General features: G+C 50.0%; 1 protein-coding gene across 1 annotated transcript in view; it reads right to left on the bottom strand.

Annotated features, from left to right (window-relative positions):
* Nucleotides 1-17,605: 17,605 nt before the first annotated feature.
* CUNH14orf132 (chromosome unknown C14orf132 homolog) overlaps nucleotides 17,606-19,085 on the bottom strand; it is a 28,062-nt gene continuing 26,582 nt past the window's right edge. Inside the window, exon 2 of the mRNA XM_050154834.1 lies at nucleotides 17,606-18,231. Within this exon, the coding sequence (XP_050010791.1) occupies nucleotides 18,007-18,231 (225 nt within the window). The 3' untranslated portion in view covers nucleotides 17,606-18,006. The remainder of the gene's footprint in view (nucleotides 18,232-19,085) is intronic.

Below are 19,085 nucleotides of genomic sequence, written 5' to 3'. Positions count from 1 at the left end.
TGGGCATCAACCATGACCTGCTTTATTCTACCTTCCCATCTCAGTAGACCCTGCTTTCGCATCTGGCACATAGTAGGACCAAATGAGGGTCTGAGTTAAAAAAACAAAACAAAACAAAAACAAGCAATCTGCAATGAGTTTTTATTCAGCCATTAAGAAAAATGAAATTATAAAATTTACAGGAAGGAAATGGATGAATCAGGAAAATGCAGTTTTCAGAAAGACACATATTGCATCATCTTTCTCCTATTTGGATCTGAGCTTCTCAATTTCATATGTGCATTTCTTCCTGGGAGTGAGGGAGAGAGAAGAGGCCAGGAAACAAAGACAGGGCCCATGGGAGAGGACAGAATTACTTTCAGTAGATAATTATGTTATATTCAACCTCAATAAATGTTATCTACGCTGCATTTAAAACCTAAATTTGGGTTGTGTTACTATCTGACCATTTAGGAAAGAGCTTAAACTCCTGCTTGTTTTATGTTAAGAATTGCTGTTCAGAGCTGGGTGGTGGTGGCACACGCCTTTAATCCTAGCACTCAGGAGTCAGAAGCAGGCAGATCTCTGAGTTCGAGGTCAGCCTATTCCACAGAGTGAGTTCCAGGACAACTAGGACTACACAGAGTCTTATAAAAGAAGAGAAAAGGAAGAAAGAAAGAAAGAAAGAAAGAAAGAAAGAAAGAAAGAAAGAAAGAAAGGAAAAACTTGCTGTTCAAATTCATTTCCAGATTCACCCTCCCCTTAGTAATGCTACTAAGAATACTGTGGGGTTCTGTTTTTTCATATTTTATACATTTAACTATTTCTACTGAGGCTTGTTTGTATTTGGATGCTGCCCATGGCTCATTCATTTTCTTGTGGATTTAAGTCTTCTAACATAAAACTTAAAGATATATGTGTATATATACATATATTTGTTAGAATATATATTTTGTTAGAATATATACATATACACACACACACACACACACACACACACACACATATATATATATATATATATATATATATATATATATATAGAGAGAGAGAGAGAGAGAGAGAGAGAGAGAGAGAGCACATTGTGCAGTACCCACACACACCAGGAGAGGGCATCAGATTCTCTGGAGCTGGAGTTAACAGCAGTTGTGAACCACCCAATGTGCGTACTGGGAACTGAACTCAGGTCCTGTGGAAGAGCAGCCAGTACTCTTAACCCCTGAGCCCTCTCTCCAGCTGCCCCATTCCCCATTTTTTAAAAAGATGTCAATCTTACCAACGAATGTTCTTTTTTAGTTTTCTCAAAACAAAAACTTCCTTGACTCCTAAGAGGCAAATGTCCCATATGCTTGGTTCTCCTAGCTGGTGGGTGGGCCGGTGAGAGGCAGGCACCACTGTCCCAGAACAGCCTTGCCACTCAGAGAGAGTCTATGGGCCCCAGGCCTGCTGCCAAGTGCTTCTTTGTATTATTTAAAATTTTAATATTTTATCCATCATGGGATATTTTGGTACCAATTTTGACCTTAAAAACCATTACTAAGACTCACATTTATCTTTTTTAATTTTTAAAAAGACATATTTTTTAAAAAGATGTGTTTATTATATATTCAGTATTCTGCCTGAATATATGCCTGCAGGCCAGAAGAGGGCACCAGATCTTATTATAGATGGTTGTGAGCCACTATGTGGTTGCTGAGAATTGAACTCAGGACCTCTGGAAGAGCAGAAAGTGCTCTTAACCTTTGAGCCCTCTCTCCAGTCCTATTTTTACTTTTATTATGTGTATGTGTCTTTATGTGGGTGTTTACAGAGGCCAGAAGAGGGCATCAGATCTCCTGGTGCTGGAGTTACAGGTGGTTGTGAGCTACTTGCTGTGGATGTGGGAACTGAATTCTGATTCTCTGTAAGAACAGTACGTGCTCCTACCCATTAACCCATCTCTCTATCACTGTTATTATTACTATATATTATTAATATTTTAAGAGTGTCTCATGTATCTCAGGCTGGCCTTAAACTTGCTATGTAACTGAGGATGACCTTAAACTCCTGATCTTCCAGCCCCAGCTCTGAGTGCTGGGATGACAGGCATGCACAGGTATGGTGACACCAGGTTTATCCAGGGCTGAGGATTGAACCCAGGACCTCATGCTTGATAGACAAGCAGTCTATCTGCTGAGCTATATTTCCAGACCCCAAATCCCATTTATCTTGGTGCCCATGCTCTGGATACCAGCCAAGGGTACCCCTTAATTCTCCGAGGAGGTCTGTTTTTAACCTGCCTGGTCCCTAACCCTACATGTCAATCTCAATACTTGCTAATAAACCATGTGTGATGCTTGGTTTTTGCCATCTAGAACCATTTCAGTGAGGGACTCTCTAGATTGGTTGGCTAGTGGACGTGTCTGAGAGGTATTCTTAATTGTGTTGAGGTAGAAAACCCTACCCTGAATGTGGTGGTACCATCCCCTAAGCTTGTGATCCCCGGCTGCATGGGAATGGAAAACCTGAGCTGAGCAGAGAGCGTGCAGGCCGTTATTCCTCCCTACTCTAGGATGTCATGTGACTAGCCATCCCAGCTTCTATCTTGATTTCACATGATAGACTGTAACCATGGGTTATGGTAAGCCAGGTAACCTCTCCAAGTTCCTTTATAATCAGTGTGTTCATCACCTCAGAAATGGAGCTGGGAAACCACGTGGATGCCTGTAAAGCCGGGATGCCACGCGAATGCCTATGAAGTCAGACACTATGTGGATGCCTGTAAAGCCGAGATGCCACGTGGACGCCTGTGAAACTGGGATGATGCCACATGGATGCCTGTGAAGCCAGGACACCACGTGGATACCTGTGAAGCTGGGATGCCACTTGGATACCTTTGAAGCTGGGACATCATGTGGATGCCTGTGAAGTCAGGACACCACGTGGATGCCTGTGAAACCGGAACGCCACGTGGATGCCTGTGAAGTGGTCTTCACTATTCACAGGTATCTCTGTTCCTGTCCTCACTGCCTTACTTCATTTACAAATCGGTGACCAGGTAGCCAGGAAAGCAGGTGGCTCACAAGTCCTTTCCAGAAGCCATCTTGAAGGTAACTTCAGTAACTGCCCAAATCATCCACCACTGTTTGTTCTTAGTGAACCCCACATTCTTCTGGGTTATGCCCTTGGGCCTTTCTCTATCCCCCATTTCTGGAACTCTTCTTTTTCCCTCTCCTGTGTCAAGTCACCAGGATTTCAGCTTCTAACTGGCAGTTTTTCTGGGAATGGCAGGTGGTGATGGCATTCTGAACCCCCAGTTTGTATGCTCAGCTTTGGGGCTTTATGGCAGGTTCTTATGGGACCATCCTTAGCCTGATTAGATAGACTCCTCTTGGTGTGTTGTGTCCCCCCACTCCTGGCTGCCTTTTCTTACTTGAAAGTCCCCAGCAAAGAGTCAGTCAACACAATTCTCCACAGCTCTCATGACAACCGCTTCTTTCTCATCTCTACACTGAGTGTTTGTGGCTGGGCTTGTGGTCCAGAGAAACCCCAGTTTGTGTGGTTCAAGCCAGAAGTCACCTAGATTGGTACAGAAATAGGGACCACACTGGTCTGAGGCTTATTATCCACAAGCAGGAAAGACTCACAGCACGCCAGAGAGGGGAATACCGTCCCCAAGCCCGGCCTTCCTGAGGGGAGTCATTTCCCCATCATGTTCTTGAATTAATAATGGCAGCGGCTCCCCAAGGGAAGCAGCCGCTTTCAGTAAAGCTTCAACGCGTTCTGATTGCACACACAAGGAGCTGATGCCTGTAAGACTGCAGGCTGGGCCTGGACATTCTCAGGGCTGTGTCTTGCTCCATTAGAAATGAAGAATGAAAAGAAAGGCATGTGCATTAAGTTGATTCTCTGCTTAGCACTCAATAGACACTTGAGACATTTTGTTGATTGGATGGGTGCACTGGATCTCGGGGATCGCAAATAGTTTGAGACTCGGAAATCTACTTTCTCCCTCCTACATCTTTCTTTCTCTCTCTCTCTCTCTCTCTCTCTCTCTCTCTCTCTCTCTCTCTCTCTCTTTCTCTCTCCCTCCCTCCCTCCCTCCCTCCCCTCCCCTTCCCCCTCCCCCCCCCTCCTTCCTCTCTCTCTCTTTCTCTCTCTCTCTCTCTCTCTCTCTCTCTCTCTCTCTCTCTCTCTCTCTCTCTCTCTCTCCCTCCCTCCCTCCCTCCCTCCCTCCCTCCCTCCCTCCCTCCTTTTGCTTTTGGTTTTTCGAGACAGGATTTCTCTATGTAGCCCTGACTGTCTTAGATCTCACTCTGTAGACCAGGGTGACCTTGAATTCAGAGATCTACCCACCTCTGCCTCCCAAGTGCTGGGATTATAGGAATGGACCACCATTTCCTCCTACATGTCTCGCATTTCTTGGGGCATCTCTGTGGTGGCTTGAAGTTGTAAGCTTGGCCGCTTTACAAGTGTCATTGACACTCCGTAAAGGACCAGGTAGGGATTGAGCTACCTTCCCAACGCCTCCCGTGCTGGTTCAGCCAAAGGAAGAAAGCCAGCCTTTACCCCTGACTCCATCCACACGGCATCCGAGACCAGGCAGGCTGCATGTGTCAGCCTGTGTACAGTCCACTCTACAGCTGAGAAAGGAGGCTCAGAAAGGCACCATGACCTGAAGTCAGCCTCCTGGAGGAAAGATGAGCTGTAGTGGGTCCCAGGGAAGTACGGCAGGGAGGCCGGGCCTGAGTCGGACAAAGGGTAGTGTGTGGAGGGTGACTGACTGTCCTGGTGTGCCTCTGTGACGTAGGGCTTATCCTGCTTTGTGGGCTGCTGACAGGTTGTCTGAGATTAACCTCTGTGTGCACCAGTTTCTGCTCTGGAGACTAGGGCTGGGAGCCAGAGCTGCAGTTAATGTATTTGCTGCCACACTGGCTCCTCCAAGGTGGGGCAAGCCCGGAAAGGGGCCAGGATGCAATTACTCTGATCTTTACCACATGGCTTCCCCTGGCTGCTGTCCCTTCCCAACAGTCATGGGTCACCCTTACTATCCCCACCCCTCCACCCCCCACCCCCGCCTTCCTGCAGCACAGTCATCCTGGGGCCAAAGGAAGAGGCAGGGAGGCAGAGGTGGGAGAATCCTCTTTAGGGACCTTGTGCGAGAGTGACTGAGCTCTGCCTGGCACTTGCAAGGAAACAGGCAGTGACCCCTCATGGCCAGTGTGGGTCCCTGCTGATGCTGTGACCTGTCCGCACTAGCTGAACATCTTAAGTCAGCATCCGTTGTCTTGCAGTTCTGGGAACAGGAGCCTAAAGTCAGTGTCCCAGGGTCAAGGCAAGGCTGGCCTGGGCTCTCCTGCAGCTCTGAAGGAGACTCCTTGCCTGCAATAGCCCCTAGCAACCCCCCACTCCTCTGCCTCTGCCCCCTCCTCATGGCTTCTGTCCTCTGCTTTGTTTTTGGTTGTTTTTTGGATCTTATCTTTTGTTCACGTGACCTCGTGAGGTCACTGGCCACCTGGAGAGTCCAGGGTCACCTCTCATCTCTAGGTGAATCAATCTGGGCATCCCTTTGAGAGGATGGTGATCTATTGTTGGGCCTGAAGGATTAGAACCCGTGCCTTCTGGAGAGCCATCATCATTCTGCTGCGGCACTATTCCCGTCTTCACGTCGTAGATAAAGACCAAGGCTGGGGGAGAGAGGGTATATGTCTGCTGCCCAAGGTCAGGGCTAGGTCAGAGAGCAAAGCGCGGGTTCTGGAGGACAAGGAAAGCATGCTGCCCCTGGCTGTGGGCAGAGTAGCCCATGGCAGGCATTTGGTTAGACAGGCACAGCTGGACATCAGCCCTGGCTGACCTGGGATGTCTGCTCTGGGCAGTGAACCCTGTACAACCTAAGTGGCCACAGAGGCCTCTTCTGTCTGTGGTCCTCCTAACCCAGGGCTGGCAGTGGGCTGTGTGGGGGAAAGGGTGGGATGATAGGCAGAAGGATGTGTGGCTGCCTCCCCACGCCTCCTCCTAAACTCCCTAGACAGCCACTCTCGATGCAGCTCTGAGCTCCACTTGGTGCCCTGCTTCTCTCATGATAACTGTCCATGGCACTGTTCTGGGGCCGAAGGGTATGGACCCCCATGGCAGTGACCTATTAAATGTACAAACCCACTTAGGCCAGAGGGAGTTAACAGGTTCTGGAGTCCCACATACTGTAGCGTGATCTAGAAAGGCAATGGCAGAGCAAGAAAAAGCCTTGGGTTTGGGTATCAAGGGGGGGGGGGATAGTGAGATGGCTCATCTTTTGGGGAAAGAGATTCATTAGAGTGTTATTAGCATGGAGACAATAGCATGGCAGTGATGGAGGTGGGTCTTGTATCTTATCTGTTGCTTTCATTGGTTAACTAATAAAGAAAGCTGCTTGGCCTGATAGGACAGAAAATTAGGTAGGCGGAGTAAACAGAACAGAATGCTGGGAGAAAGAAGCCGAGTCAGGCAGTCGCCATGATTCTCCCACTCCAGACAGACGCAGGTTAAGAACTTCCCTGGTAAGACACCTCGTGGTGTTACAGGGATATTAAAAATGGGTTAGATCAACATGTAAGAGCTGGCCAATGGGAGGCTAGAGCTAATGGATCAGGCAGTGTTTAAAAGAATACAGTTTCTGTGTAATTATTTTGGGAATAAAGCTAGCCGTGCGGGTGGCTGGGTGCCAGGAACGTAGCCCACTGCTCCTATTACAACATGGCAGGAGCTCTGAGGATGGCTCACGTCCACACAATGGAGTTGGAGGGAACTGCCTTCTTTTCATAGGTTTCAGAGGAAAAAGAAGATTTCATCCCATGCAATTGATGCGCAGTTTACAGCATAGCCCTGCAGACACGCTGTCACTGATTTCCAGGGGTATGGCAAGCAGGGGGAGACACCATTTTCCACTGGGGTGGAGGTAGGCTAGGTGAGAGTTAGAGTTGGGGGAGAATGTATGATTCTGAAAATGTCAGGAAGGAAGGCACCTTTTAGTTAAGGTATACCATTATATAGGTGGAGAATATGTTGCCTTAGCGGCCCATTGATGCCTCTGTGTCTGGTAGCCTGGGCTGCAAATTTACCTGGAGGAATGAGAACCAGGCTTCTCAACCCAGCACCTAAGGAGCCTGTTAAGGGGTTGCAGATGCACAAAGAAGCTCCTGGAAGGGGCTTGCCATTCCCTCCACAGCAGCCGAGAGAGGCTGTTACAGGTGGACACGGCCCAATTAGCCCCTAGCCCTAAACCTAAAAAAGTTGGCGGACATATTGTCTTGGCCCTTTAAGGCCCTTGCCTTATGGGAGAGGCTCACACAAGGCAGGCAGGACAGGGAAGGGGCCCTACAGAGTCCTTTGACTGTGCCAGGGGGCCTGGTGTGATCTGCAGAGCATGGGTGCCCTTCACAGCAGGCAGACAGCTATGCCTGGCCTGGAGCTCCTCCCTTCCCCCACTCTCATGGCCAGCAGCCACTGAGCAGATCTTTCCATTTGGTCAAGCCAAACCAGAAACGAAAATTCCATGTCAGTGTCCCTGTGGGCAGCTGGCTAGAGTGAGTTTCATGACAATGCCGGCTTTAGGGGTTTGGGGTGTCCTGAGAGGACTTGGGCCTATCCTGGTTCCTAGTGTGTGGGTGTAACAACTTTGAGGACTCACTGAACAGTACACAGGGAATTGGGCACTTTTTTCCTTCTGTTTCCATGTCCTAATCTGAAAAAGCCCAGGGACTGGGTTGAGCCTGGGATCTCCTGTAAGTCTGCTTAGCCCCTATCTAGATGGGCTGGAGGGTGCTCATGAGACATCAGCTAGGTTGATCTGTGGGGACCCTCTGGTTTAGCAACTTCTCCTGTGAGCCCATGCAAACTACATCAAAGCATGAAGGCCATCTTATCATTGCTGCTGTCCACACTGGAGCAGGCTGGGTGAGGGTCCTGGCCTCACAAGGTCCCTATGGTTGGAGGGTGGGGCGAGGAGGTTTCTGGGGCTCTTTCCATGGTTTCTAGGGCCACACTGCCCCCTGCTGGGATGGCTCATACTCTACCCTTTCGGGACATGTTCTCTCACTTCATAACTCTTTGGGGGTGTTCTCTTTGACCTTGTGCTCTGCGGGGCACTTAGGGGAATGAATTAGTCTCTGGATTATCCTGCTCATGGCAGGGTCTCTTACAGACTCCCTAAGAGGAGAAGATGGAACACAAACACCGATCTACATACACACTCCTTCCTAGTAGAAGGGATGAGAGTGGCATCTTGCACCTACTCCAGCGCCATCTGAGGTTTGGCTCCTCTAGATATACGTACAGAGGCGGGGTTCACAGCTCCAAGAAGCCCCTCCAAGTTCCCTTTCCCAACTTGGCTCCCATAAACACCTGACACCCACCACTGGGATGGATGGTGACAGATCTGTAGTCAGTCTCATGGCGCTGACACCATCCTGTTCACCTGGCAATGTACTGGCCTGCCCTCTCAAAATGAAGCTTACTTTAAGCACATGGGATGTGGGGAGGGACTTGGGCTGGTATGGGATAACCTTGCTGGAGGGCTTTGTAAAAGAGCAGTTTTGCCTGGGAGCACTGACTACTGTCAGACCCTGAAGGATGGAGAGAGGACCACCTCTACCCTAAATTCATACAGTTTGTTTGCAAAGAAGCAGGATCAACAAGACCATTCTCAAACCATCTCCTTTGCTTCTCCTCTGCCTTCTTCATCAGAAAGACGGGGCTTCATTTTGTTCATCGCCCAGAACAGAGCCTGGCTCATCAAACTGCTGCCGCTGGGGAGCAAGTCACAGTCTTCTTTTTCTCTTCTCGAACTCTGGGGTTGTGAGTGTCTGTCCTGGGGTACCATCCTGGTGCAATGCCTTTTCTGGCTTCCTCTTATGCACCCCTGGGTAAAAGGGGGTAGCATGTATGCTACCATGTTCTGCTATGAAGATGATGAACTAAACCTCAGAACTGTCAGCTACTCCAATTAAATGGTTTCCTTTATAAGAGTTGCAGTGGTCATGGTGTCTCTTCACAGCAATAGAAACCCTAACTATGACATGCGGGTTGCTGGGATTGAACTCAGCACCAAGGTTTTGCACGGAGTGATTTTACCTTCCGAGCCATTCCCACCCTATTCTCTTTATAAGTTTACAGCTTCAGGCATTTCACAAAAGTAATGGGAACTGACCGATGTATCTCAGGGGACCTGGGCAGAGCACTGTGCTGACCATGGCACGTTCATGTGTTTGTGCAATGTCTTAGCTCTGGCTCCTGCAGCCCTGCAGCAAAGCACCAGGGGACAGATGGTTTATAAACAAAATTTTATTTCTTGCAGCTCTGGAGTCTGGAAGACTGGGTTCAAGATGTCGGCACATGGGAGCAACTCAGGTCACTTTTCAAACTTGTACCTGAGCCTCTCTGTCACCTCTCCCTGGTCACAAATGCCCTAAGCACAGACCCCAAAGTCACAGTGCTTCCCCTGAAGCCCTGTTCAACCTTTAATTCCACACAACTCATCACTCCATTCTTTACATGTGCACATGTGGGCAAGTGCATGCAAACATGTGTGTGCATGCGTGCAGAGTCTGGACAAAAACTTAGGGTTTTGTTAAAATACTGTGCTGGATAGTCTTATGTCAGCATGACACAAGCTAAAGTCATCTGAGAGGAGGGAACCTTGGTTAAGAAAATGTCTCCATAAGACTGGGCTGTATGCAAGGCCGCTGGGCATTTTCTTAATTAGTGATTGGCAGGTGGTGCCATCCCTGGACTGGTGGTTCTGGGTTCTGGGTTCTGGAAGAAAGCAGGCTGAGCAAGCCAATAAGCAGGTGAGCAAGCCAATAAGCAGCACCCCTCCATCGCCTCTGCAATGGCTCCTCCCTCCAGGTTCCTGCCCTGTTTGAAGTTCCTGTCCTGACTTCCTTTGATGCTGAACAGCAAGGTGGAAGTGTAAGCCGAATAAACCCTTTCCTCCCCAATTTGCGTTGGTCGTGGTCTTTCAGTACAGCAGTAGAAACACTAAGATAAGTATCATCGACTTTTTATTTTGAGACAGGGTCACACTGGCCTGGAGCTCACCAAGTAGGCTAAATTGGATGGCCAGGGAGCCCCTAGGAGTATGTATTGCCACACATGGCCTTTAAAAAAAAACTAGGGTCCTGGGGATTGAACTCAGGTCCTTGTGCTTGCAAGGTATGCACTTTACCAATTGTGCCACCCACCTGCTCTTCTGTTCTCAAACCATCTCCTTATTTGCATCTCCTCTGCTTTCTCCATCAGAAGGACAGAGATTTGTTTGTTCACTGCCCAGAGCAGAGCCAGGATCATCCAACTGCTGCCGTGGTTGAGTAGGTCACAGCCTCCTTTTCTCTTTTTGAGCTCTGGGGTCATGAGTGTCCCTCCTGGGTACCTCCCTGGTGCAACGCCTTTTCTGGCTTCCTCGTATACCCATGCCCGTGGTTCTCAATGTCACACATTTCACAAGTCTCAACTGGTCATTTGTTTTTCCCCGGAAGGAAAAGGACAGTTTTCCTGCCTGCCATGCGGGGGCAGATGCCTGGAGCTCTGGTCCGGAAGCTGGAGGGCTGGCCTGGACTGTTCTTGTAGACTCCTGGGCAGTGTCCACGCAAGTGCTGGTTGCCATGGTGGGTAACGCTATTTGTGCCATCCACACGGATTGCTCCAGCATCCTGGCTTACGTAAATGTTAACTGTGGGCTGCAGGAGACAGAGCAATTAGATGGCAAATGGAAAAATCCCAGAGAAGGCGGGTTTGGGAGATGGTAGCGGGCAGCTAAGTAAAAACCAGACTAACCACTGAGGAGCCCACCATGGTCCTGGGGTCCTGCCCCTCAGAGGGGCAGCCCATTTTGGTAAGGTGATAAAAGAAGCCACTGACCCACAGGTGCCAGGATGGGGGCGGGTGGCCTGCTTCATCCTATTTCTCTCACTTGCTCCTTAGCTGCCTCCTTCCTGCTACTTGTATGCAGAAGTTACTACTACGCCATTCTGAGGGCCCATGAGAGAGAAAGAAGAGGTGCCCTCAGGGGTGCACCCTATAGGGAGGGAAGGCCTGTCCCCAGGAGAGACAGTCGCCTAGCTATCCACAGATGAGCAGGATCCAGGACAGGGGCAGTTTGGGCTGTTGATACACGTATCTCAGCAGATCTCACGCCCACGTGGACTTCTGTCACAACAAACCTGCCTCGTCCCACATGAGCCAAGATGTCCAGGGGGCAGGACACAGTATGCAAAGGCTTGTGTTTACACGCCAAGTTTGTAAGTCCCCAAATGCAGTACAAATGGTGGCAGGCAGGATGGAGCTGGGAAGTGGACAATGTTCAGAGGAAGTGGACAATGGCCTGGGCTGGACCAGCTGTAGCGTTGGGCTGTGGACACTGCCTGTGGAGGAAACGATCTCATGGACAGCCTTTCCTAGGGTCCCAAAGGCTGGAGGTGCGTCTTGAGAACAGAGTCCACCTGCACCGTGATGGTCCCGGTCATCTGCACCAGACACAAGATGACGGGGGAGCCCGGAGGCACCGGTAGAGGTTTTTATAGAGCAGGGGACACACTGATGGTGGCCACTGACCTCCCGGGACCCTCATTCTGATATTCCAGGTCCTGGCCAGCAAGTTTTACCCCCCCCATTCATGTCTCCCCTGCCTTTACCTTTTGGCTCCAGCAGTTCTGTTAATGGAAGCCCGCCCTGCTAGACCCTCATCCTTCCAGATGTGCAAGGCAGAGTCCTCCCCAAGTCCTCAGTGAGCCCACTGACTCCTTGCTTCCAAGGTGGGTGCTTAACACCGCAGAGAAACTGGGAACATTTACCTGTGGCATCAAGTGGGCTCTGGTAGCCAAGTTCTGCTCTGTCATCTTGCAGGCCAGCCTTGGCTGCCAGCCTTCGTGAAACATGATCCCAGAGTCAATTTCCAGTCCTGGTTATCAGGTGCAGGCCTTGGGCAACTTTGCCTCTTTGCCTCAGTTTCCTCATTTGTGCAATGGAGATACAGCAGCACCTACACCCAATAGCTGACATACAGGCCAGGAGCTCAGAATACCAGACACATAGTTACTACATCAGGGTTTCTCTTTTTGATTTCATTGTTTCTTTTTCTGAGACAGAGCCTTACTTAGTAGCTCAGGTTGGTCTCAGACTTATGGTAATCCTCCTGCCTCAGACTCCTTACTGTTGCTGACTACAGGTATAAGTCACTACTCCTGATGTTTTCTGGTGTTTCTGTGACTAGTGAATACACGAACACCCCTACAGTTGCGCACTTGGTGTTCCTTGGCAATACACTAAGCTGTCCATTCGGGCATCATTCATTCATTCAATTCACTCCCTGAATATCTATCTGCTGGGTACTTCCGTGCATGGGAGACAGTGTAGGTCCCGAAGGTAGAAAGTTGAGGGAGATAAACTTTGCTTTCAGATGGTGGGACAGGAGTCAGGAGAACCAATGGGTGGCCATATACAGCCTCTGCCTTTTTATCTCAGGTGTGGCAGTGGACTGAGCTCAGATGGGAGCAGGGAAGGAAGGAACCTATCTTACCTCAGTGGACCCTGGAGCTGTGGCTTTCAAAGACAAGCAGACAAGAGCCAGACAGAGTTAAACCTCTGTTCTGTTTATTATAATAGAAAATGACAACCATAGCAGGAAAGCTAACAGGGAGAGTTACCTAGCCACACCTTCACTAAAGAGCACGCTGAAGTCCTATAAGAGCAAGGAGCCTTCCCACTGCAGTAGAAGCCAGCGACAGATGGAGGAACCGAGCACCCGGGCGGGGAGAACCTGGAACAATAGTTGAAATAACTTCACGTCGCATACACGTGTTTATAAGCTGTCCAGGAAAACATTACAAAACACAGAAGCTCAGCCAACGCTCGCCACGCAAAGAACAGGAACCTGTGGGTGTCGGGTGATGAATAAGAATTCCAGGAGAATTTAGACAGTAGAAAGAATTAGTATGCCTGCAGCTTTGGGGAGCAGGGCTGGAGGACGCGGGGAGGGTCAGAAAGGACACCTGAATTTTCTGGCGGCTGTTCCTGTTCCCCAGCCTCCCTGTCCCCAGCAGAATCTCTCCACCAACTGAGCTTCTCAGGCGCACTCGTGAGGGCCAGACACTGGAGGTCCTGGACACAGTCACTGGTGGGGGACAAGATCAGCCTCAGCATTCTGGCCATATTATGGGGTTGTCTCCTTACAGGTAGGGGTCTTCCCAAAGGAAAACAGTCATGCAGGCTTCCAAGGTCCAGTCCCGCCCCTGGAGTTTTCTCAACTTGGGGCAGTCACGGTGATCTCTGCTTTGATCTGCTTTGATACACGAGGGGACTCGTGGATGATCCATGGCCATTGAAGCTTTTGAGAATTTTCCATTGCTTTGGACGTCTAAATAGGCTCTCCCATCTTCGGCACTGTTGGCATTTGGAGGCTGGTAGCACTTGGCCATTGGTCTGTCTTGTGTGTGGATAAACGGCACCTCTGGCCTGCACTCACCGGATGCCAGTAGGTCCCCACTCCTCCATAAATTGTGACAAGAATGGTCTCTAGGCATTGCCAAATGTCCCTCAGGGAAACAGTGTGTCTAAAATGTAGAACCATGGGAATTCTGTGGTTGGGCACTCTGGGGAGAAGACTCCGTTCTTCTGTTGAGCAGCCCCACCTGGCAATGTCCCCAGACCCACTAGAGGTTGGGCTTCCATGCTCTCTCTGTAAGCCTCCACCCAGAACCATCGGTGGAACAGAACACACTGTGAACTACAAAGCAGTGATTCTCAGGTTCAGCTCTTGGACATTTCAACACAGTGATGTCAACTGGAAAGTTTTCACCCCAAACTGGATAACTGGGTTACAAAAGACAAAAACCTCATAATATTTTAAGTGTGTGATTTTGTGTTGGGTGGGATCAATAGTTAGGCTCAGCCACACGTGGCCGCATATAGCATGCGAGTCTAGAGAATGAAGAAAGAATCCAGGAGGCAGACACAGCAACTTGGGCTACTCCAGCAGACAGAGGGCTTCATGTAGAAACAGGGCTCTGTAGTGCCCTGTGGCCAAAGCACACACGCTCCCTGCACACTGAGCACACATAGGGTCTTACCCACAGAAAAGAAGGTCTGAACCCTTTGGAGGCAGAATTGGTTGGAAGAAGAACCAGAGGCTAAGGTTATGCCTTCTCAATGCTGTGACCTAGGCAGGCACAAGGACACCACTGTGCCAGGTTGTCCTGGGCAAGGTGCACCTATACCGTCTACCCAAGGTCTGTGCCCTCTGGTTCTCCTCTCTGCTGCCCTCCTCTACCTTGTCTATGTGAATATATGTGCACACATGTTGTTCATGCAGTTGCCTGTCAAGGCCAGAGGTTAACATCAGGTTCCTCCTCAATCACTAACTTACCCCAGCTTTAACAAGCAAAAACAAAACTCAAAAAACAGGGTCAATGAGCCTGAACATTTTGGTTAGAATAGCTGGCCAGTGAACCCCATGAATCTGCCTAGTTCCACGCTCCAGTGCTGGGATTACAGGCACACACCACTATGCCCAGACCTTTTATTTTAATGTGGATTCTAGGAAATCTGAACTCGGGTCCTCACACTTTACCAACTGAGCAACCTCCCAGCCCTCTGGTTTTACTCCCTATCAAAACCCACAGGTGACACATACAGTGAGCCAGAACAAAGACTTACAGCATATGTAGCTCCATCTATCCTGACAGGTGACAGGGTTTGGTCACCTGATAATACTGTGCATCGCCCTTAGTCCTGTGGTTGGTGAGGTTCACTCTCCCTGCCATGACACTTCTTGCTCATACTCTGATATCAGGAGGTGCAGGGAATACCCGGGGCTCATAATTTCACTGCCCTGGGCTTCTTAGAGGGGACCCACCTCTGTCTGCACCTCTGGGCTCTCAGTGCCAGCTGGGAACTCTCTCCTCCATACCCTGCACTGAGTGGTCGTTGGAGATGGAGGTTAGGGAGACACATGTGCCATTCGGTCTCTGGCTGCTCCTCCCAGACTCCTCCCAGGCTCCTCTGGCCCTGACTTGGGAAGTATATGAACAGTCAGTGGGACAGGCAGCAGGAGAGATGAGCCACTTCGCTACGCACTGATCCCAAAGGGAGGCTACGCTCCTGCAAGAGAGGACCAGACTGCCAAGAGCACACATGCAGCCGAATGGCTCTGGCTCCCAGACAGATCCCGAGAATGCTAAGGTGGGCTGGCAGACATCCAAACCAGGACAAGATGCTGGCCTGTTGCCTCTCTGTGTGGCACTGATCTGCTCCCTTTCCTGCTCCCCAGGACTCTAGAAACTCAAGCAAGGAAGGAGAGTGCTTGCTTTGGGTAGGGTAGAGTAAAGGATTCATTAGTCTCTCTAATTGGGTTTAATGAACCACGGAACATCCCAGCAAATGCAGTACTTCTTCTCCAAGGGTCAGCTACAAGAAAGGCCGGGTCCTTCCTGTCAAATTAAGGAGGCTCTGGGGCCCACCTTCTCCAGGGAGAAGTCAATGGGATCCCAAGGAAGGTCCACATTCCCTGCTCTGGAGAGCTTCGAGGCTCACAGAAAGACTGTACCCCAGCTTAAGTCAACCTGCCACACAGGCGAGCCCCACACTCTGACCTCAGGGCTGTCCACTGGAGCACTCCTAACGTGCAGCTTTTTAGGACATGCATACCTTATTGGGGACCCTTTCTACACACACCCCAGAAACCCTACCTCAGGGACCCTCCTTGGAGACGAGCGTGGAGACACAAGGTCAGTCTTACCTGGGTGGGGGAAGGACCACACCTCAAGTCTAGGAGAAGTTGAGGTGGCCCCATTCTGATGATCTGACACCATGGATGGCCCAGACTGTGACACTTTGGGAAACACCTTCTGAGGATTCAAGACCAGTTCAAATGTCCCTCCATGGTGCTGTCAGCCTCAAAAGGCAGGGCTGCCTCAGAGAGGGCTAGCTGCAGATCCTAGCCTCCCAGGTTCCAATCCCAGGTCCTCACTTCTCTACTGTGTTAACTCCATTGCGCTGAGTTCCTGGCTTCCCTCCCATGCACTCAGGCGCTGTGCTGTGAGGGGACACAGGGATGAAGGCTATGCATGGAAATCTAGCACCGTGCCTGCTCGCAGCGCTCAAGCACTGAGCTCAGGCCTGTTTGCTCCTTTCCTGATGACCAAGCCAGGAGGTTCACTTCAGCTGCTCTGGCTGAACCTGTCATTTACTCCTCGCTCTTCTGTGTAGTGAGGAAGTTCAGAGAGGAAACTGCAGGAGACAGAAGGATGGAAAGGGACCAGCTGATGTCATATGGGCAAAAGGGGTTTCTAATGCTTGTGACCATCTGTGGCTCTGACCCAGGAGAGTGGGAGAGACACTGGCATGGGTTTAACTGTGTGTGTGTGTGTGTGAGAGAGAGAGAGAGAGAGAGAGAGAGAGAGAGAGAGAGAGAGAGAGAGAGAGAGAGAGAGAGAGAGAGACAGAGAGAGAGAGAGACAGAGACAGAGAGAGACAGAGAGAGAGAGAGCGCCAATACTTTACAAGGCTAGAAGCTGTCTTTATCTTTTCTGTTCCTTCCTCTCTCATCACAGCAGACACAGATCCCGTTGTTTCTCAACCTGCTGTTTCTATGGAGACAAGGCAGGGGATGGACCACCGGCTGCTACTCCCCTGCGGTAAATCAGACAGCACTGGGACAGAGGTGCCTCGTGAAGACACCACAGTACACTCCTGCCCCCATCCCTGACCTGGGTTCTCTCATGAGGCAGTCAGCCTCCCCTTGCTCTAGGAAAAGACTCGGGGGTATGATGAGGAGGGTCCTGCTGGAGACGTGGAAGCCAGAACAAACATCCAGCAACTTCCAGCTAACTGCCAGCCCAGCATCCTGCCCTGTGGGTGATCCTGGGCATCTTAGCAGATACTCTACACTCCCACTTCTTGGCTATGGAGGGCAGACCAGTTTCTCAGTCCTAACAGCTTCCCCTGGGGCCAAAGCATTTGCAAGTATGCTGGGTACAGCGATAGATGTGGGGAGTCAGACCTGTGAGGGAGGCCGCAATGTCTACACCATCTTACAGCACAGACATGGATGACCTGGGAAGTCCCCACGTTGGACACCTCCCAGGGATCCCGTCTCTGCCTCTGCTGCTTAGGTGGGGATGCACTCACTAGAGAGCTTGGCTAGGGTAGAGACCAGACTCAGCCAGATTAGGAAATGCCTTGCTGCTCTGACTCCATCATTATCTAACTACACTATCATTGTATCCCTCTCCATGAAATCTGTCCAACGATGAAGGATATGACTAACTCATTTTTATGAATCCTCAAAGAAGAGATGGTGACTTTGCTTGGGCAGTGAAGGGTTAGTTGCCTGGGTATCTAAATTTTGAAGGCATCCTCTGCTTGTTTTGAAAAGATCAGAAACTTCATCCCAGTCCCTCGGTTTTCTGATGCACTTGGGTCCTGCAAGGGCCCAAGTGTCTGGTCACAAAGCGCTGTTTATGAGTCAGTTTCACAGCACTCTGTTACCCTACAACATCACCATCAATATTCCAAGCGGTGGAACATAAAATGAAAAGGTGGGAATCCTAACTTGTGAAAGTTCTTCTTATCCCAGCCCCCACACACTGGGTTCAGTAAGTCTGCAGGAAACACGACACACACGTGACAATTTACTGCTAGGGAAGCATCACCAAACCAGCTCTACATTTTTTTTTTAAAACCTAATAGGATGCTCAACCTTGGTCTTTTGCTCTGGGACTGACTGAAAATGCAAAAACTGTCCAGCCCGCTGTTGGGAGGACTTAACCCATCAAGCTGTTAGGGGCTGGAAGCACAAACTTCAAGGCTTTCAGCCACAACCCAGGATATTCTAAATCGGAACTGACTGGAGATAGTTACAGATGCGGGGTGGCTGCCCCTCCAGAGGCTGTTCCAGCCTAGGTCTAGAACACAGGTGCATCTCCAGTGGCTGGGAGCAAGATGGAGCCACGTGGACAGCCTTGCTGGGTGAGTCCAGTGCTTGAAGGGCTTCCCCACAGCTTTGGCATCCCGGTGCCTTCAGAAGGTAAAGGCATACACCACCCCTACCACCACTATGTTCCCCAGTGTTGCTATGATGGCAATCCATAGCAGAACAGCGTCGTTGGAGGAGCGAGGAGACTCCTCTGGCTGGCCGTGGCCATTGGAGGTCGCGTGGATGTTGGCAGGGGAGCTAAACAGGGAGTATTCGGTGCTGAAGTCCTCGTTGGGTGAGTCCATGAACGCTCCTCCCATCATGGGCAACTGTAAGAAGAAGGAGCAGAATGAACCAGGCCTGTCCAGCAGAGACCACACATTCCCAGAGGCCCGCAAGGAAGTGCGATTCACACGGCACAAACACACATAAAATTGAGTGTTTCAGCGGGCTATATACATGCCTGTAATCCTGACACGTGGGAGCCGAAGCAGGAAGATCACAGTTGAAGGCCAGATTGGGCTACATAGTGAATTCTAAGCCAGTCCAAACCCAAACCAAACCAACCACAACCCCTAAGCATATGAGTCAAGCTTTATGGCAGACACCCCTGAGCTGGCTTACACACAACACTTGATGGGTCTCACTCCACAAGCCCCCACTGCCCCACCCTTGTGCCAGGCCCTTCCAAACCCTCACAGTCTGCAAAACACCTTTGTTTCTATTCTAACTTTAATCAAGAATACATCTTAGGCTAGGGGTGGTGGCTCATGCCTCTGGGCCAGCCTTTAGGCAGCCAAAGGAAAGGATCCAGGAGCAAAACAGCTGTCTCAAAATACCAAGAATAAAAAAGATAAATCAAAAGCAGTAATAATAGAATGGCAGGGAAAACCGCAAGCCACCCCCTATTTGTCTAGCTAACATTTTGTTAAGTTTTTATTTTCTTTTTTTATGTGAGAGAGAAGAAAGGGAAGTGGATTAACATGCCAGTTTCTAGTTCTGAATTTAAAAGTTCATCAAACCCCCATTCTAAAAGATTCCCCCCCCCACATACATCACAGCTTCAGGGCTGGGGATACCCAATGTGCTGCATGTACCCTGGGGGCTTCCAGAATGTTCTGGTGGATGCTGGAGTCTGGCCGCCTTCCCTCCCAAGTCTTCCCATTCTTCAGCACAGACAAGG

Source organism: Alexandromys fortis, unplaced genomic scaffold (genome assembly GCF_014885135.2).
Source record: "Alexandromys fortis isolate MF-2015 unplaced genomic scaffold, M_Fortis_MF-2015_v1.1 scaffold_91, whole genome shotgun sequence".
Lineage (NCBI taxonomy): Eukaryota > Metazoa > Chordata > Mammalia > Rodentia > Cricetidae > Alexandromys > Alexandromys fortis.
This window is presented reverse-complemented; position numbering and strand designations above follow the sequence as displayed.